The sequence below is a fragment of the Macrotis lagotis genome, chromosome 1 (genome assembly GCF_037893015.1).
Source record: "Macrotis lagotis isolate mMagLag1 chromosome 1, bilby.v1.9.chrom.fasta, whole genome shotgun sequence".
NCBI classification, from domain to species: Eukaryota; Metazoa; Chordata; class Mammalia; order Peramelemorphia; family Peramelidae; genus Macrotis; species Macrotis lagotis.
Genome location: NC_133658.1, coordinates 295,205,442 through 295,222,256, shown reverse-complemented (window position 1 = coordinate 295,222,256; position 16,815 = coordinate 295,205,442). Strand labels below are relative to the sequence as shown.

At 40.6% G+C, this 16,815-nt stretch overlaps 1 protein-coding gene across 1 annotated transcript; it reads left to right on the top strand.

The window, feature by feature from the left end:
• The first annotated feature begins 1,810 nt into the window (after positions 1-1,810).
• On the top strand, positions 1,811-16,550 carry AMBP (alpha-1-microglobulin/bikunin precursor). Its single transcript, XM_074211162.1, has 10 exons — positions 1,811-2,165; positions 2,824-2,966; positions 5,489-5,565; positions 6,835-6,948; positions 7,607-7,708; positions 11,779-11,834; positions 12,210-12,291; positions 13,738-13,905; positions 15,544-15,717; positions 16,169-16,550. Exons 1-10 carry the CDS (start codon positions 2,052-2,054, stop codon positions 16,198-16,200), a joined length of 1,062 nt encoding a protein of 353 aa, XP_074067263.1. The 5' UTR covers positions 1,811-2,051; the 3' UTR covers positions 16,201-16,550.
• The last annotated feature ends 265 nt before the right edge of the window (positions 16,551-16,815 follow it).

Here is a 16,815-nt window from a genome sequence, read left to right as displayed (position 1 = left end):
GAAAAAAATGCTCCAAATCATTATTGATTAGAGAATTGCAAATTAAAACAACTCTAAGGTACACCTTACAGCTTTCAGATTGGCTAAAATGATAAAAAAAAAACAGGAAAATCATCAATTTGAAAAACTGGGAAATTAATGCATTGTTGATGAAGTTGTGAACCGATCTAACCATTCTGGAGAGCAATTTGGAACTATATCCTAAGGAAAATAAAACTGTAATTTTGATCCAGCAATACCACTATTAGTCTATGTCCCAAAGAGATCATAAAAAGGGGAAAGGAACCACATCTTCACAATTATTTATAGCAGTTCTTTCTGTAGTGTCCAAGAATTGTAAATTGAAGGGATGCCCATCAATTGGGGAATAACTGAACAAGCTATGGTATGTGAATGTGATGGAGTACTATTGTTCTACAAGAAGTCATGAAGGAGGGGTGGCTAGGTGGCGCAGTGAATAGAGCACTGGCCTTGGAGAGGAGTACCTGGGTTCAAATCCGACCTCAGACACTTAATAATTACCTAGCCGTGTGGCCTTGGTCAAGCCACTTAGCCCCATTGCCTTGAAAAATCTAAAAAAAAAGTCATGAGGGGCAGGACTCCAGAAAAACCTGAAAAGACTAGCATGAGTAAAGTGAATAGAATCAGAACACTGTATACATTAGCAGCACATTTTATGATGATCAACTATGATGGACTTGCTTTTCTCAGCATTACAATAATCAAAGACAATTCTAAAGGACTTGAAATGGAAAATACAATCCACATCCAGAGAAGGAACTATGGAGTCTGAACACAAAAGAAAGCTCACTATTTTCAATTTTTAAATTTTGTTTTACATTTTATATTTTTCTTCTCATTTTTTTCTTTGTGTACTGATTCTTCTTTTACAGCATGATTAATATGAAAATATGTTTAACATAGTTATTTGTATAACTTAGATTGCTCTCTGTTAGGAGGGGAGGAAGGGGGGGAGGGAGGGGGGAGAGAGGGAGAGAGAGAGAGAGAGAGAGAGAGAGAGAGAGAGAGAGAGAGAGAGAAATGTGAAATGTAAAACTTTACCAAAAAAATGATTGTTGAAAACTATATTCACATGTAGTTGGAAAAATTAATCAATTAAAAAATAAATAAGAAGCCTGGCCTTAGAATAGACTAGAAAGACTTGTATGAACAGGTGCTATGTGAAATGAGAAGAACCAAGAGAATACTAACAGCAACATTATGAGATGATCAACTATGATCGAAGCAACAACTCTAAGCAGTTCAATGATCAAGATTACTGAGAGACCAGTTAAAGAAAATGCCACCCACATTTGGAGAAAATGCTAAGAATTCTGAAGGTAGATCAAAACATTCACTTTTTAAAAATTTCTTTTATGATTTTCCTTTATGTTTTCCCCCTTATTTCTAGTTCTTTTTTCACAGCTTGACTAACAGAGAAATATATTAAATGAGATTTTTACATGTACAACCTAGACTTTACTGTGATCCTCCTCCATAATGAAGGACAACTACTACTACTACTACTACTACTACTACTACTACTACTACTACTACTACTACTACTTCCTGAGTCAAATTGTTTGTTTTGTTTTGTTTTAGCCATGTCAGATTATCTACTGCCATGGGAAGGAAGTAAAAAGTAGGGTTGTGGAAAACTGTGGAACTCAAAAGCTTGCAAAAGGATGATTGTTGAAAACCAACTTTGCATGTAATTAGAAAATAAATAAACAGATAAGAAAAAGATAGCAAGCAAGCAAGAAAGAAATTCTTGGTCATGGGATCCCCTTAGTTTTCCTCTTAGAAGGATCCTAACAACCTCAATGAATATGGAAATCCTTGTTGGTAAAGGACTGAACTATAGTCATCTCAGTCCAGTAGGATCAATCATTCTCAAGCCTGGGTTCTGCCTAAGTCAAACAAGCCTGACCCTGACCCTTGGCCAGTGACTAAGCAGCCACGGCCTCATCTCTACACCCCTACCATCTGTGTCTCGGAGAGAAGAGGCTCTGCCTGCCTATATCCAACTGCTAGGACTGACCCCAGAAACCATGCTGAGTCTCCAGCTGCTCGTCATTCTTCTGGTCACCTTGGCCACAGCTGAGGGGAGTCCTGTCCCTACTCAGGATGATATCCAAGTGCAGGAGAATTTTAATCTCTCTAGGGTAAGAGTTTTGATTTCTCTTGGGTTGGAATTTCAATTTCTATGCTGAGAATGTTGATATGTCTCTAGTGTAACTATTTTCTGACTATGACAAGGAAGGGGGCATTTGAACTCACACTTTCCTGAAGGTCTGTGAGCCTGGAGGGCTATAAAGCTATGAGTCTTATATCTAAACACAGGAAAAACAATGAAATCAGGTAGGGTGGGGAGGAGAGAGGAAGAACAAGGACAGAGTTGTGAATGACTGTTGGGAGCCATTTTTTAAAAACTATACATTTTTAGAGTGATGGATAATTTACTAAGCCTTTCCACAATTTATTGAGACTTTCTGGGCTTCAAGAATCCTATTATTAAAGGCCAAATAGCCTTCAAAAGAGAAATATCTTGTTATTATCCACTAAAATCTGAGAAGAGATCATTTGTCAGTCAGGTGGGAGCAAGAACCTTAGGAAATGTAATTCAGTAATTCATGGATTTGGGGCACCACAGAGAAAGAGGGGGAGATACCAAAGACAATTTCACTAAGCCATAGTCTCCCCCCACAAAAGGCAGACTGTCCCTGGAGAGGGTTAGCCTACAAACAACAGTGGGGTTAGGTGTAGGGCCCCTGGAAATGGGAGGGGACACATGAATAGCCACTGCTTCTTTTTGCTTCACAGATGTTTGGGAAATGGTATGATGTGGCCATTGCTTCCAATTGCCGGTGGCTGAAACGGTTCCAGGGTAAATTCTCTGTGGGTACTCTGGTCCTTGGCCAGGGGCAGAGTGACCAGGAAATCAGCACTGTCAACACGAGGTTCAAGTAAGTCTGGGACGTGGGTGGAGAAGAGACCAAGAGGAGGGGGAGGATAGGATCACAGTGAGGTAGCCACCATCATCCTCCTTTTCCAGCTCCCTTCTTCCCTCATTCCACTGGGCCAGATTCCATAGGATTGTCAGATTCAGAGCCAGAAGATTCCTCAAAGATTTTTCCTTTCAATCCCTCTCCCTTTAGTTAAACTGACTTGCCCAAGGTCTTGTGCAAGGAGTAATCTCATTCACCCACTTTGAGTCAAGCTTATGGCCCACTCAGTATCTTAGAACTATACAGTTGTCATGCACAGTGCTTGCTAGTTTGATATCAGGGTAGGATTTTCATAAATAAGGACCTGCCTAAAATAACACTCAGAAATGCATGTCCGGGGGTGGCTAGGTGGGGTAGTGGATAAAGCACTGGCCCTGGAGTCAGGAATACCTGGGTTCAAATCCTGTCTCAGGCACTTAATAATTACCTAGCTGTGTGGCCTTGGGCAAGCCACTTAACTCCATTTACCTTGCAAAAACTTTAAAAAAAATGCATGTCCTTTATCTTTGATGATCTAGGGCCAGGTTGGCATCTAGCACATAGCCTGGGAATTTAATGGGAAATTAATAAATACTGGTAGAATCTTACTGGAATTATTTTGGTCAATTATTTTTGACTCTTCTTAATCTCATTTGGGATTTTCTTGGCAAAGATACTGAAATGATTTATCATTTCCTTCTCCAGCTCATTTTACAGATGAGAAACTGAGGCAAACAGGGTTAAGTGACTTGTCCAGAGTCACACTGTGTCTGAGACCAGTTTAAACTCAGGAAAATGAGCTTTCCTGACTCCAGGCCTCAGGACACTATCTATTCTACTACCTAGCTGACTTTGAATTATTAGATAATTATAATAATGACAATAATAATAATAACAACAATAATAATAATAATAATAATGTTTGTCCTTCATTCTTGAAGAACATGACATCAGGGGAGGTGATGCCAATGACAAGCACATGAATTGGATTTAAGTGAGGAAGGGTTGAGCTAAGTCATCAGCCTCACTTTCTCCTCCAGAGTCACCTGGGTCCAGTCATCCTGATTCCTATCTAGTTATTGTAATAGTAATAAGTAATAAAGGGAAACAAGAAAATATTTACCTCCCCTGTTTTTTTGTGCCCCTTTGTGCCCTCTCATCATGTTACTCCCTCAAAGCCCTAGTCCGGGTTTTATTCCCATAGGACCTTGATCTTGGTCAACAGATAATCCCCACTAAGGGGTTCATTGATAATGAGGCATTCACTATCACCTTTCTCAGTTGGGTCTCTACCTTTTTATGGGAACTTGTAGGGTTACAAATACCTCCAAGACAAGAAGGAATAATTCTTAAATGTAGAAGTTTAGGCACTTATTATGGCAAGGGAAAATAATGGGAATAATTTCAGGCCAGAGTTCTGAAATCAGCAGTTCTCAGGTCTCACTCTATGTACAGCCTTCAAATTCACTTGTGGGTAAGACTGACTGATTCCAGGGAGCTGAAGAAATTGATGCTTCCAGGCCTAGGAAAAAGATTCAGGTTTCTTGTTCTGATATCTTATCGGCCTAGAAACAGATCCCCAGAAAGTTTTGCTGTCACCTACCAGTCCACTGGCTAAGCATAGCTCCATACATCCTTAAAACAAACATAGATATATGCTTCCACCCAATTCTTCATCGTTCCTTGAGGATTCCTATTTCATCTTCTGTCTTTGTGTTTTTAGCTCCTGGTACATAGAAGGCACTTAGTGAATACTTATTGATTGACTGATTGACACAAATAACACCCATTTGGAGCCTTAACAGGTGATCTTCATCAGTTATTATGGTTAAGGAAATTTCATCACTGGATAGCCAACCTTTGATTGTTGAGCTTCTCCTGACTTAGCTTGGGTGGTCCTCAGATAATTCATTGCCAGCCTACAACTCATGACTTTCTAGTTTGGTAGTGCCTACCTCACTTTGGGATGACCTTCCAAACCTCAAAGGCATTCACAATACTATAATGATGTTTTGAAGTAGGACTTTAGGACCCATATTTGCCTATAAATCCCACACTGCCTTTCTATAAGATGGGGGGGGGGGGGCGGAGAGGGCAGGGAACCTGGAAACCCGAGATAAAGAGACAGATGCTAAAGAAATTATGGGCTACATAATAAACATAAAAAATTATGGGCTACATTCAAAAGCAAAATGCATGATTTGAGAGATACAATGGATAAGAAGTCAGGACACTTGGCTTCTTGCTCCAGTTCTGCCACCAATTCACTGTGTGACCTTTAAAAGTAAGTTTGTCCCTTTTTTTACCTCAGTTTCTTCATAGACAAAATGGGGATAATAATTCCCTGCCCTGCTTACCTCATAAGGTTGCCAAGGTCATTTAAGATAGTGGATTCAAGAGTACTTTGAAAAGTTAAAAGACTGACATAACTGAAATTTATTTTTATTGCCTCTTCCAGGATTTAAATTTCTTTATGTATGGATTTTTTACCCTTTTTCTAGGAAAGGTATCTGTGAGCAAGTTTCCGGGGTTTATGAGAAAACAGACACTGAAGGGAAATTTCTCTCTCACAACTCCAGTAAGTATGTATGATGGGGGTAGAGGGTGGAAAGGAAGAGGCAGTAGGTTAGATCTTGTAGTGTTGGTTTCTTCTGTGATTCAGATTACTTCAGTCTTCTCCTGATTCATTCATCTCTTTGCCTCTGGCCTTTCCTTCTCCCCCCCCCCCCAATCCTGGGGCTATCTTCTCTAAGTTCTTCACGAGAAAGTCCAAAATGGACCAATAATCCCATAGTCACCTTTTAGTTTAGATGGATGGGTGGATATTTGGAAGGATAAAAGGACAGATGGAAAGGAGAGATGAATGCTTGTAGGAACACTTTGGGACAAAAGATGACTGTTCAAGAATTGAAAGATAAAAGATTGGATAGCTGAATTGAAAAAAAAACAGATGAATGTTTGGAGATGAGATGAAAGAAGAGATGGAAAATGAAGGATGGATGAATTATTGGAAAGACATAGGGAAGGAAAAAACAGATGAACAATGTTACCTAACTCCTGTCAGAGAAGGGTTGACTTAAGATGCAGAATAAGAGATTTTAGATACGGACAATATAGTCAGTCAGACAATTAATCAACAAATATTTATTAAGGCTTATCATGTACCAAGCACTGAAGACACATATAGGCAAACGAGAGCCCATAATGGGGGAGATAAAATAACTATGTATAAGCAAAATAGGAGTAAATTGTAAAAACAAACAAACTAATTTGAGAGAGCACTCGTACTAAGGGAATCTGAGAATAACTTTTTGAAGAAACAATGTGGGACTTTAAGGGATGAAAAAGAATGTAGGAATTTGTTTTTCTTGATTACACCTATTACAAGGGTTTGGTTTTTTTTCTTTTAAATTGAGGAAGGGGGGAAAAGCTCTTGTTCATTGAATAATAAAATGATCTGAAAATAAGATATGTGGAGGATGATTCCTTGAAGAAATGAAAGATTGGATAGGTGTGCTGAGAGATGAATAGATGATTTTTTTGAGAAATGAAAGAATAAATAAAAGAGTGAACAATAAAGCCTGGATGAGTATTTAATAGGATATATGAAAGGATAGTTTTCTAGAGAGAAGGAAATTTGTAAGGGAATAGTAGACTTCTTAGAAGACAAGTTTAGAGGGAAGGAAGGAAGGAAGGAAGGAAGGAAGGAAGGAAGGAAGGAAGGAAGGAAGGAAGGAAGAGAAAAGAGAGAGGGAGGGAAGAAGGTAGCATACATAGCATTAGGAAACCATTAGGTGCCTTCCCGGTCATAAGTATCTTGACCATTATGCCTACTTGTCCTCCACAGAGTGGAATGCAACCATGGTTAATTATGTGGTCCACACCAACTATGATGAGTATGCCATGGTTCTGATGCAGAAATCCAGTCGCTTTGGACTCAGCACCACTGTGAAGCTCTATGGTAAAACTCCCAATCCAAAGCAAGAGGATAAGCAAGTGAAGCTAGTAGAAATCTTAACCACCTTCTTCCAAGAAAGCCATGAGAGGAAAGGAACCCAGGAGAGCATCTGAATTTTTAATTAGAGTTATCCAGCAGTGGGGCTTAGGAGGTACCAAGGTTCTTAGTCTTGAGGATCTGCAAGCTGAGGTTAAGTGATCATTTGTCATGAATGGTATAAGATAGCACATCATATAATGGAATCCTTCTAACTTTCTGGACCAAACCATCCTTCCCTGGACACCATTCCCCTACAGGTATTTTCTTCCCCTACTAGAATGCAAGCTCCTTGACTACAGGTACTGTCTCACTTTTGTTATTTGTATTCCCAGCTCTTAGTTCTCATAGGATATCCAAAATAAATGCTTCTTGATTGGTGGTCACCCATTGTCCTCAAGTAGAAGGTAGGGTTTTGAGGGAAAGGAACCAGAGGAATAAGATTTGGGAGAGTTTGGAGCTCTGCATATGGGGAGGGTAATATGAAGACTCTGGGTTTGAGGGGAAAGGGCAGTTACTAGATGGCCAGATTAGAGGTACTGCCCTTAGGATAAGGCCAACATGGCTGAGACAGGCCCTGAGGCTAGAGTCCACCTTACCTTGCTCATTCTGCTTTTCCTCTCAGGTCGAAGACCCCAGCTTCGAGAAAGCCTCCTGGAGGATTTCAGGGACTTTGCCCTGGGTTTGGGGATCGCTGAAAATTCTATCTTTTTCAAGTTAGACAAAGGTAAGCCAAGTTTCCACTAGATCACCACCATATCAGCTGCCCTTTAAAACTCTGAATTTTCCCTGAGTCTTTCCCCAGACACAATAATCTCACAAGAGAAGGCAGGAGTTCTATAGGAAATTGAGTGACTAATCATCAATGGTCAGGCTGGTCTCATCACTTCATGGTAAGATTTCCACAAAGGGAATTCAGCATCCTTTCTCACCAGGAACTCTCTGCTCAAGTGCCCTAAGAAGACAGATCAATATTTAGAGTTTGGCTATATTAGATTTCCTTCTGTGTGGGAGAAGGGCAGAAGGGAGGGAGGGAGGGAGAAATATGTGAAACTCAAAGTCTTACAAAGAAATGATTTTTGAAAAATATTTTTGCATGTAACTGGAAAAAATAAATAAAATTTAAAAAAATACTTAGTGTTGGGGCAGAGCCAAGATGGTGTGGGTGGAGCCAAGATGGCAACAAGAGTGGATTGTGTCTTAAGTGCTCTCTCATAAAACTTCTAAACTAAGGACTCTAACTAAATTTTTGAGAGACAGAACCCACAAAAGGACCCAGTGAGGCAGTTCTCCTACTCAAGGTAACCTGGAAAAGAGCAGAAAGGCTCTGCTCCCAGGGTTGGAGGGGCTGCCCGCCAGAGGGGTGGCCCACCAGAGCGAAAGAACTTCAGCCTCCCAGAGGTAGTCCCAGGGCGCTGGGAGCCATGGCTCACAGCAGGCACAAATTGGGGGAACAGCAGGGGGACCTTTGCTAGAGCACACGTGAAACCCAGACCTCAGGGCACAGAGAGCGGTGTGGCCAAAGTAGTCCAGATCCAGGAAACAGAAGCAGGCAGAACCCAGGGCATGAGCCCATTGAACCTAGGGAGGGGAGTGAAGAGAGACTGCTGAGCTCTGCCCTCTTGCCCCTGGAACAGGAGGCTGGGGCTCTGACCACATTCAGATCCTGATTGCAGTCTAGGCCCCCCCATAGAACAGCAGGGCCCCCCCCCACCTCAGCCCTGTGGCAGAGGGGGTGCATATGGTCATTCACAGACCAGGAGGGAGGACAGAGCCTCACACAATGAGACCCTTGTGGGAGTGTCACAAAAGCTCAGGAAGCACCCCAAAAACAGGCTAAGGCTGGGAAAATGATCAAGCAGAGAAAAAAGAGGAATACCATTGAGAAATATTTTGCCTGTGAGCCCAAGAAGGACCAAAACACTCAGTCTGAAGATGAGGAAGCACAAGCTCCTGCATCTAAAGACTCCAAGAAAAACAGAAATTGGGCTCAGGCTATGACAGAGCACAAAAAAGACTTTGAAAATCAAATGAGTGAGTTAGAAGAAAAACTGGGAAAACAAATGAGAGAGATGTAGGAAAAACATGAAAATGAAGTCAGTAGCTTAGTCAAGGAAATGCAAAAAAATGCTGGAGAAAATAGCATGCTAAAAACCAGCTTAGGTCAAATGGATAAAACAGTTCAAAAAGTTATTGAGGAGAAGAATGCTTTAAAAAGCAAAATTGTCCAGATGGAAAAGGAGATAAGAAAACTCTCTGAGGAGAACCTTCAGACAAAGAATAGAACTCAGGGAGATTGATGAATTTATGAGAAATAAGGACTCAATACTTCAAAACCAAAAGAATGAAAAATTAGAAGAAAATGTGAAACATCTCATTGAAAAAAAAACAACTGATATGGAAAACAGACTTAGGAAAGATAATTTAAAAATTATTGGAATACCTGGAAGTCATGATCAAGAAAAGAGCCTTGACATCATTTTCAAAGAATTACTACAGGAAAGTTGTCCTGATATCCTAGAAGCAGAGGGCAAAATAGAAATGGAGAGAATCCACAGATTCCCCCCAAGAAAGAGATCCCAAAAAAACAACCCCCAGGAATATTATAGCCAAGTTCCAGAACTCCCAAGTCAAAGAGAAAATATTACAAGCAGCCAGAAGGACACAATTCAAATACCATGCAGCTGCAGTCAGGATCACACAAGACGTAGCAGCAACTACATTAAAACCTCATAAGGCTTGGAATATAATATACTGGAAGGCAAAAGAGCTTAGAATGAAACCGAGAATCAACTACCCAGCAAAACTGAATGTCCTCTTCCAGGGAAAAAGATGGACTTTCAACGAACCAGGGGAATTTCAAATGTTCCTGTTGGAGTGGCCAGAGCTGAACAGAAGGCCTGATCTTCAAATACAGGACGCAAGTGAAGCATAGAGATTGGAGGAGAAGGGGAAAATATGAGGGACTTAATGATGATGAACTGCATGTATTCCTGTATAGAAAAATTACACTGATAATACTCATATGAACCTTCTCAACTAACAGAGCAGGTAGAAGGAGCTTTTATAGATGAGCACAGGAGAAAGCTGAATTTGAAGATATATATTATAAAAATGGAGTCAATAGAAAAAAGGGAAATGTAATGGGAGAAATTAAAAGGAGAGGGGGAATAGGTCAAGATATTTCATATAATAAGATTTTTCTTTATTACAATGAACTATTGCAATGATATGGAAGGAGGGAAGGCAAGGGGGAATGAGGGAATCTTCGCTCTCATCAGAAGTGGCTAGGAGAGGAAACAGCATATATACTCAATGGGGTATAGGCATCTTGAGTAAGAAGGAGGGGGGGCAGGAGGAAGGGATGGGGATATGAATGAAGGAGGAGAGGATGGACCATGGGGGGAGAGTGGTCAGATATAACACATTTTCCTTTTTTATTTCTTGCAAGGGCCTGGGATTGGATGGCCTGTCCAGGACCATAGGGCCAGGTGGATGCTGGGCCTAAGGGGTGGTATGGGGGCTCGGGGCCTCTTGGGCCCAGAGTCAGAGATCTGTCTGCTGTGCCACTCAGCTACCCTACAGCAGAGTCAGTGAAAGGAGAGAGAAAATATAGTACATGGTAGTGGAGAAATACAAAAGGAGGGAGTTGCGATCAGCAATGGCAATGGTGGAAAAATATGGAAATAACTTTTGCGAAGGACTTATCATAAAGAATGTGATCCACGCACGACAGAGTTGGTGGTGTTGGAACACAGACTGAAGCACATTTTTTTTATTATTATTTGGGGGGGGTGCAGGGCAAATGGGGCTGGGTGGCCTTCCTGGGGCTGCATAGCAGGGTGATCATTGGGTATCTGAGGCCAGATTTGGCCCGGGTGCTCCTGGCTCAAGAGCCAATGCTCTGTCCGCCACCCAGCCACCCCTAATATTATTACTATTTTATTTTATCTTAGGTCTTTTTTTTTCCTTTTTTTGGTCTATGTAGGGCAGTGGGGTTGGGGTGGCTTACATGTCACACAGCTGGGTGATTGTTGGATGTATGGGACCGGATATGGGCTTGGGTGCTCCTGGCTCCAGGGCTGGTTCTCCATCCACTGCACCACCTGGCCATACCTACAATTATTACTATTATTTTTTAATTTTAATTTTAATTTTTTTTCTCTCCCCTTTACTTTATCGCTCAAGTGAGTCTATATTTTTTGGGGGGAGGGGGTATTTTGTTTACTCTTAAACAAGAATATTTTATTAATGTATAAAAAACACTGTACAAAATGAGAATAAATAAATATTAAAGAAAAAAATAAAAAATACTTAGTGTTTGGGACATAAAATTCCCAATTTTAACCTTTTTTCTCAGGGAAAGAGACCACTCACCCTCTCTCAAGGAGTAAACATATTGCCATTCAGTTGACCTGGCTGGGTTTACTAATGAGATGGTATGAAAGCATTTCTCTTTGTTGAGTCCTTTTTTGGAGTACTCATTCATATGGACAAATTAGTCAGGTCCCCATAAGTTGAACTATTTATATTTCCTCTCTGTGCCTGGTGATGAAACTTGCTCAAACTTACTTTCCAGAGCTGCTTGTTAAATTTTCACTGGGAGCATTTAACATTATAAATTGGGGTTTTGTTATGTTTTATTGTCTGTTCTCAAGAAAATGATGGGGAAAATGTTAACAATGCAGATCAAATTTAAAAGCATATCCTGTACTTTTTCTCTTAGAGACCTGGTTGTTAAACATTTTCCAGAACAATCTTGGGTCTCACCACTTTCTCTTTTCCCCTGGGTATTAGGTGAATGTATTCCTGGGGAGACAGAACCTACAATTCCACCTGTACCCACACCTCAAGTGAGTAAGTCTCTCAGCCACAGTCCTTGCTACATTCTTTGGGGTAGGGTCTAAGGGACTGAAGCTCAAGGTTATATTTCCTCTTTTAATGTTCTTAAGGAAGATTGAGGATTGGATCAAGAAGGCATCAAGTATTCCAGAGATATCTTATTGTCCCTGTCCTCCTCCTCCAATCACAATTTAAATAAAGGAAACACAAATTTTACTTAACAGGAAAGGACTCTACATAAAATCACTAATTATGATTCTGATTGCATAGCCATTCTCAAAACTAATCATCTAAGTGACCATATAAATGAGAATGGGCACTAATAGAAGCATTCCTCAGATAAAGGAACTTATTCCTTGTACCAATACCTATTTTTCCTCCCATAGAGAAGTCGGCGGGCTGTGTTACCTCTGGAAGCTGAGGCATCTGGAGCTGGTCCATTGCCCACTGGGTTTGTCAGAAAAGAAGGTAATGATCACAAGATTACTTCTCTTTGCTCCCTCCCTTTTTACTGTGGGGGGGGAGGGGAGTGCTATCATTAACCTGTCTGAAGATTTTCTTTATATATGCATCTTCTAGATGTGCTGACATAGGCCATTGCTTCTTGGTCCCAGGATGGAGAATCCTTACCGACAATTCTCTGTCCAGCCAGGGACTAAAGGTTATACTAGTGAAAATCAGATCAAATCAAGAAAGCTTATTGAATAACTTTAATGAATAACTTTCCTAAAGTGAAAATCTGACCATGACTTTCCCCAACTCAATAAATTACAATAGCTTTCTTGTGCCTCTAAGATAAAATAGAAATTCCTCTGACTTAAAACCCTTCACAACCTGACCCTAATTTACCCTTTCAGTCTTATTGTATATTATTTCTCTTCCAATACACAATGATCCAGTCAAACCATTGCATTTGCTGTTCATCTCCAGTTCCCACACTTCTGCACCAGCTGTCCCCCTTCCCTGGAATGCACTTGGTTCCATCTTCTATCCTCTTTTATATATCTTATACTTCCTATTATTTCCATGTTGTAGCTTCTATTAGAAGGTAAGGTTCTTGGGGTGGCTAGGTGGCACAGTGGATAAAGCATCGGCCCTGGAGTCAGGAGTACCTGGGTTCAAATCCAGTCTCAGACACTTAATAATTACCTAGCTGTGTGGCCTTGGGCAAGCCACTTAACCCCATTTGCCTTGCAAAAGTCTACAAAAACAATAACACAAAAAAAGAAGGTAAGGTTCTTGAGGACAAGGACTGTCCTTTTTTAAAAAAAATCTCATCAGTGCTTAACACAGTGCCTGATACTTAGCTTTTTGATTGATTAGAATCTTTTGATTCTTTCAAAACTCATCTCATGTTACCTTCTATGAAGCCTTTCCTGACCCCTTTGATCCTTATATTTATTTTATATATAATTATATCAGGACATGTTATCTTTCCTTATAGAGTGAAAGTCCTTGAAGGCAGGATCTATTTTTTTTTTGTCTGTGTCACCTCTGCACCTAGCTCAGGGTCTGGTAAATAGTTGGTAATTAATAAATGCTCTTACTGATTGACTCATTATCTATTTCTGTGGCTATCTCGACCTTTCTTCAGGTAATTTACAGTCTAATTGAGAAGAGACACAGAAACACTTATAGTTTAAAAACAATACAATCATACCTGTCTTTCAAGGCCCAGTTCCAATGTCCCTCCTCTATGAAGCCTTCTCCCCCACCAAATGCTCTTTCCCCCTTTCTATGCTACAATAGCCCTTTGTTAGAAATTATTTCATGATTCTCCTTTGTATTCTAATATTTATGTCTGTATCTTAGCTCCCTGTTCATTGTGGGCTTTTCTGAGTTGCCCTCAGTGATGAGTTAGAGCTTTGTACCTAATACTTACTGAGTCAGTGTACACCTCTGCCAACTTCTCAGATTTCTGTTACCTCAAGAAAGATGTGGGACCCTGTCTAGGGATGATCAACAGATACTTCTATAACGTCTCTTCCATGACCTGTGAGATTTTCCACTACGGGGGCTGCTTGGGCAATGGCAACAACTTTAACACTGAGAAGGAGTGTCTGCAGACCTGCAGGATTGAGGGTAAGGTCGAAGCTATGGGTCAACTGCCAGTTATCTACATGAGAGCAAAGAAGTGCTGGGGGGAGTAGGGGAAGGAGGGATAGCAGCAAATAGTTTTCTATTTGTCCTTGGAATGCTTTTTAGTCATCTTTTGGGCAGATTCTGTCTGGTTGAAGTTAATGTTTGTGAGTCCCTATCCTGAGAGATCACCTGCTTATCTCTCCTGTCCTCCCCAACACAAACAGACCATAAGATCAAAATTTAGAAGTGGAAGAGATCTTAGACATCATCTAGTTAGGGAAATTGAGTTCCAGAAAAGTTTGTCCAGGGTCATATGTGATCTGGGATTTGAACTCATCCCCTATGTATCTAAGGTCTTGAATTGTGGGTAGGATTTCAAATCACCTACTATGGAGAATTTGTCAAGGAAAGTCTTCTATCCCTGGGAACTCCTGTAATGGAATAGATCCAGTCTCCTCAAAAGAATGAGTCTTTCCCCACCTTCTCCCTTGCTCCTGAGGATATAGAAGTGTTAGTATCAGTCAAATTGTATAAGTATCATTACATAGGCACATCTTTTGCCTGGAAAGGGTCTACTGGCTACTCCCAGTGCTAAAGGGGGCCAGGACTCAAGGTTAGATAAGCTACTTGGGGTTGGCTGGTTAGCTCACCTCCCCCCACTCTACCTTCCATGGACCGAAAGAACCATGCTATAGCCAGAAAAGTGTAGCCTCTGGATTCCTTTATCTTCTCCATGACTATGGATGATGTCAACTGAGCCATCATAGGACCTTTTGCATCCATCTAATTTTTCCCTCAAAAATTACCCTCCCAATCCCCATCCCCACTGAGGTGCCATTGATTAATAAGTCTACCTTAGAAAAACTTCCTTATCAAGGGCACTTTGTTCAATAATGTACAAAGCTTTGGTAGTGGAATTTCAGGTAAGAGGTAGAGGAAGGGCATTAGGGGGGCATTGGGAGCTTTCTGGCCCTAGCCACTACTATTCTCTCTCTCCATCAAAGTTCCTCTCTACCAAACTCTATTGTCCCAATAGAGATTCTTAACCTTTTTTTTCCCAAGTGCCATGGAAAATTGGCATTATTTAACAATCTGATAAAATCTCTGAATCCCTTCTTAGAATAATAGATAGATAGATAGCACATGTATAACCTCTATCAAATTGACTACCAATCTCTCTCTCTCTCTCTCTCTCTCTCTCTCTCTCTCTCTCTCTCTCTCTCTCTGTCTCTGTCTGTTTCTGTCTCTCTATCTGTCTTTGTTTTTCTCATTTCTCCATATTTCTCTCTGCTTGGCAGTCTATATGGTATTTTTGGGAAACTATACAAGAATTATCCAAAAGTGTAAAATCTCTTCAATTAGTTCAAATCCTTATAAAGGATTTGTAATCTTATAAAAATGAATGCAAAAAAAGTCTCTTGACATGTAATTGGGGGGGATGAAATACTATTAAAAATAATATTTTTAAATACATAAAATAAAATTCTGTTTTATTCTTTAAAAAAACACTCATATTGAAATAGTTTAAAAATTTTTAAATTCACATCCCCTAGGTCAAGAACTCCCACTAAAGGGCAATCAGAAGTGCTTGGACCTGGATTTTGCCTTACTAACCTTCTGCTCATTGTCTCTCTCCAGCTGCCTGCAGACTGCCTATCACACCTGGCCCCTGTCGTGGGATCTCCCATCTTTGGGCTTTTGATGCTTCCCAAGGAAAATGTGTTCCCTTTATCTATGGGGGCTGCCAGGGCAATGGGAACAAATTCTACACGGAGAAGGAGTGCAAGGAGTACTGTGGTATGACTGGTGATGGTAAGTGGAGCCTATCTAGGGAGCATATCCCTTATCCTAGGTCCTAGGAGCCAGGTCACAGGGACTTTATTAAGAAAAATAAAGGAGATACTAAAATCATAGAAAATAAGATCATAGCTCTGAGGCTGGAAAGCAACTCAAAGGGTATCTAGTCCAAATGTGTCATCTTTGAGGTGAGTAAACTGAGACCCAGGAAGGCTGTGACCCTTCCCAGGTCATACCTGTAGAAGCTACCAGAGGTAGAATTTGAACTCAGGTCCTTGACTCTAGTGAGAAAAGCCTAGGCTCTTCTCAACATGCCATTCTTTTGGAGATCATCTAGTCACTTGCCTTATTTTATCTCATTGCTTCATGGAAAAAATAAAGTCCTAATATTATAAGCACTATTCCTTCTTCCCCAAAGTTGCTTTTGTATCTCAAGGTGACCCATGACTGACTTTTCTGTCTTTAGGGATTGAGGAGTTCCTGCGACCCTCCAATTGAACTCAGACCACCCTCTGCTTGTGTCTGAGCAGAAGCAACCAGCCTTGTATCCCTGGAAAATACAGAGGACAATACAGACAGACAATACAGAGGAAGACAAACAAAGGTCTGTAGAGGAGCTCTCAGAACCTCAGCCCCAAGCTCCTTGAATGAAGACACACCTTCAAAGACAAATCCCCAAATCCAATGTTTGAATCTCTGTGTCTATCCTTGTTCTGACCTTCAGACTTCTTTTAAAGGGGACCAAACAACTTAAACTTCTTTCTGTAGGCACCAAGACTCAAAATCTCTAATAGATTTGACTTCTGGCTCCTTCAAATCAATAAATTTTTATTAAGCACCTTACACTATATATAGACTACTGTGTTCATATAGTAGGAGCAGGGAATGTATTGGTTGTTTTTTGATATTAAGCTGAATGTAGAACTTAAATGTTGCACTTCAGCACAACCTCCTTACCCTAAGCCCCTGTCCTTTTGTACCTCTGTCTCTGTTTCTATCTCTGTGTCTCTGTCTCTTTCTTTCTCTCCTTCTTTCTCTGTATTTTACTCCTGACTCTGACACTGTCTCTGTTTCTGTCTCTCTCATTTCTCCATATTTCTCTCTGCTTTTCTG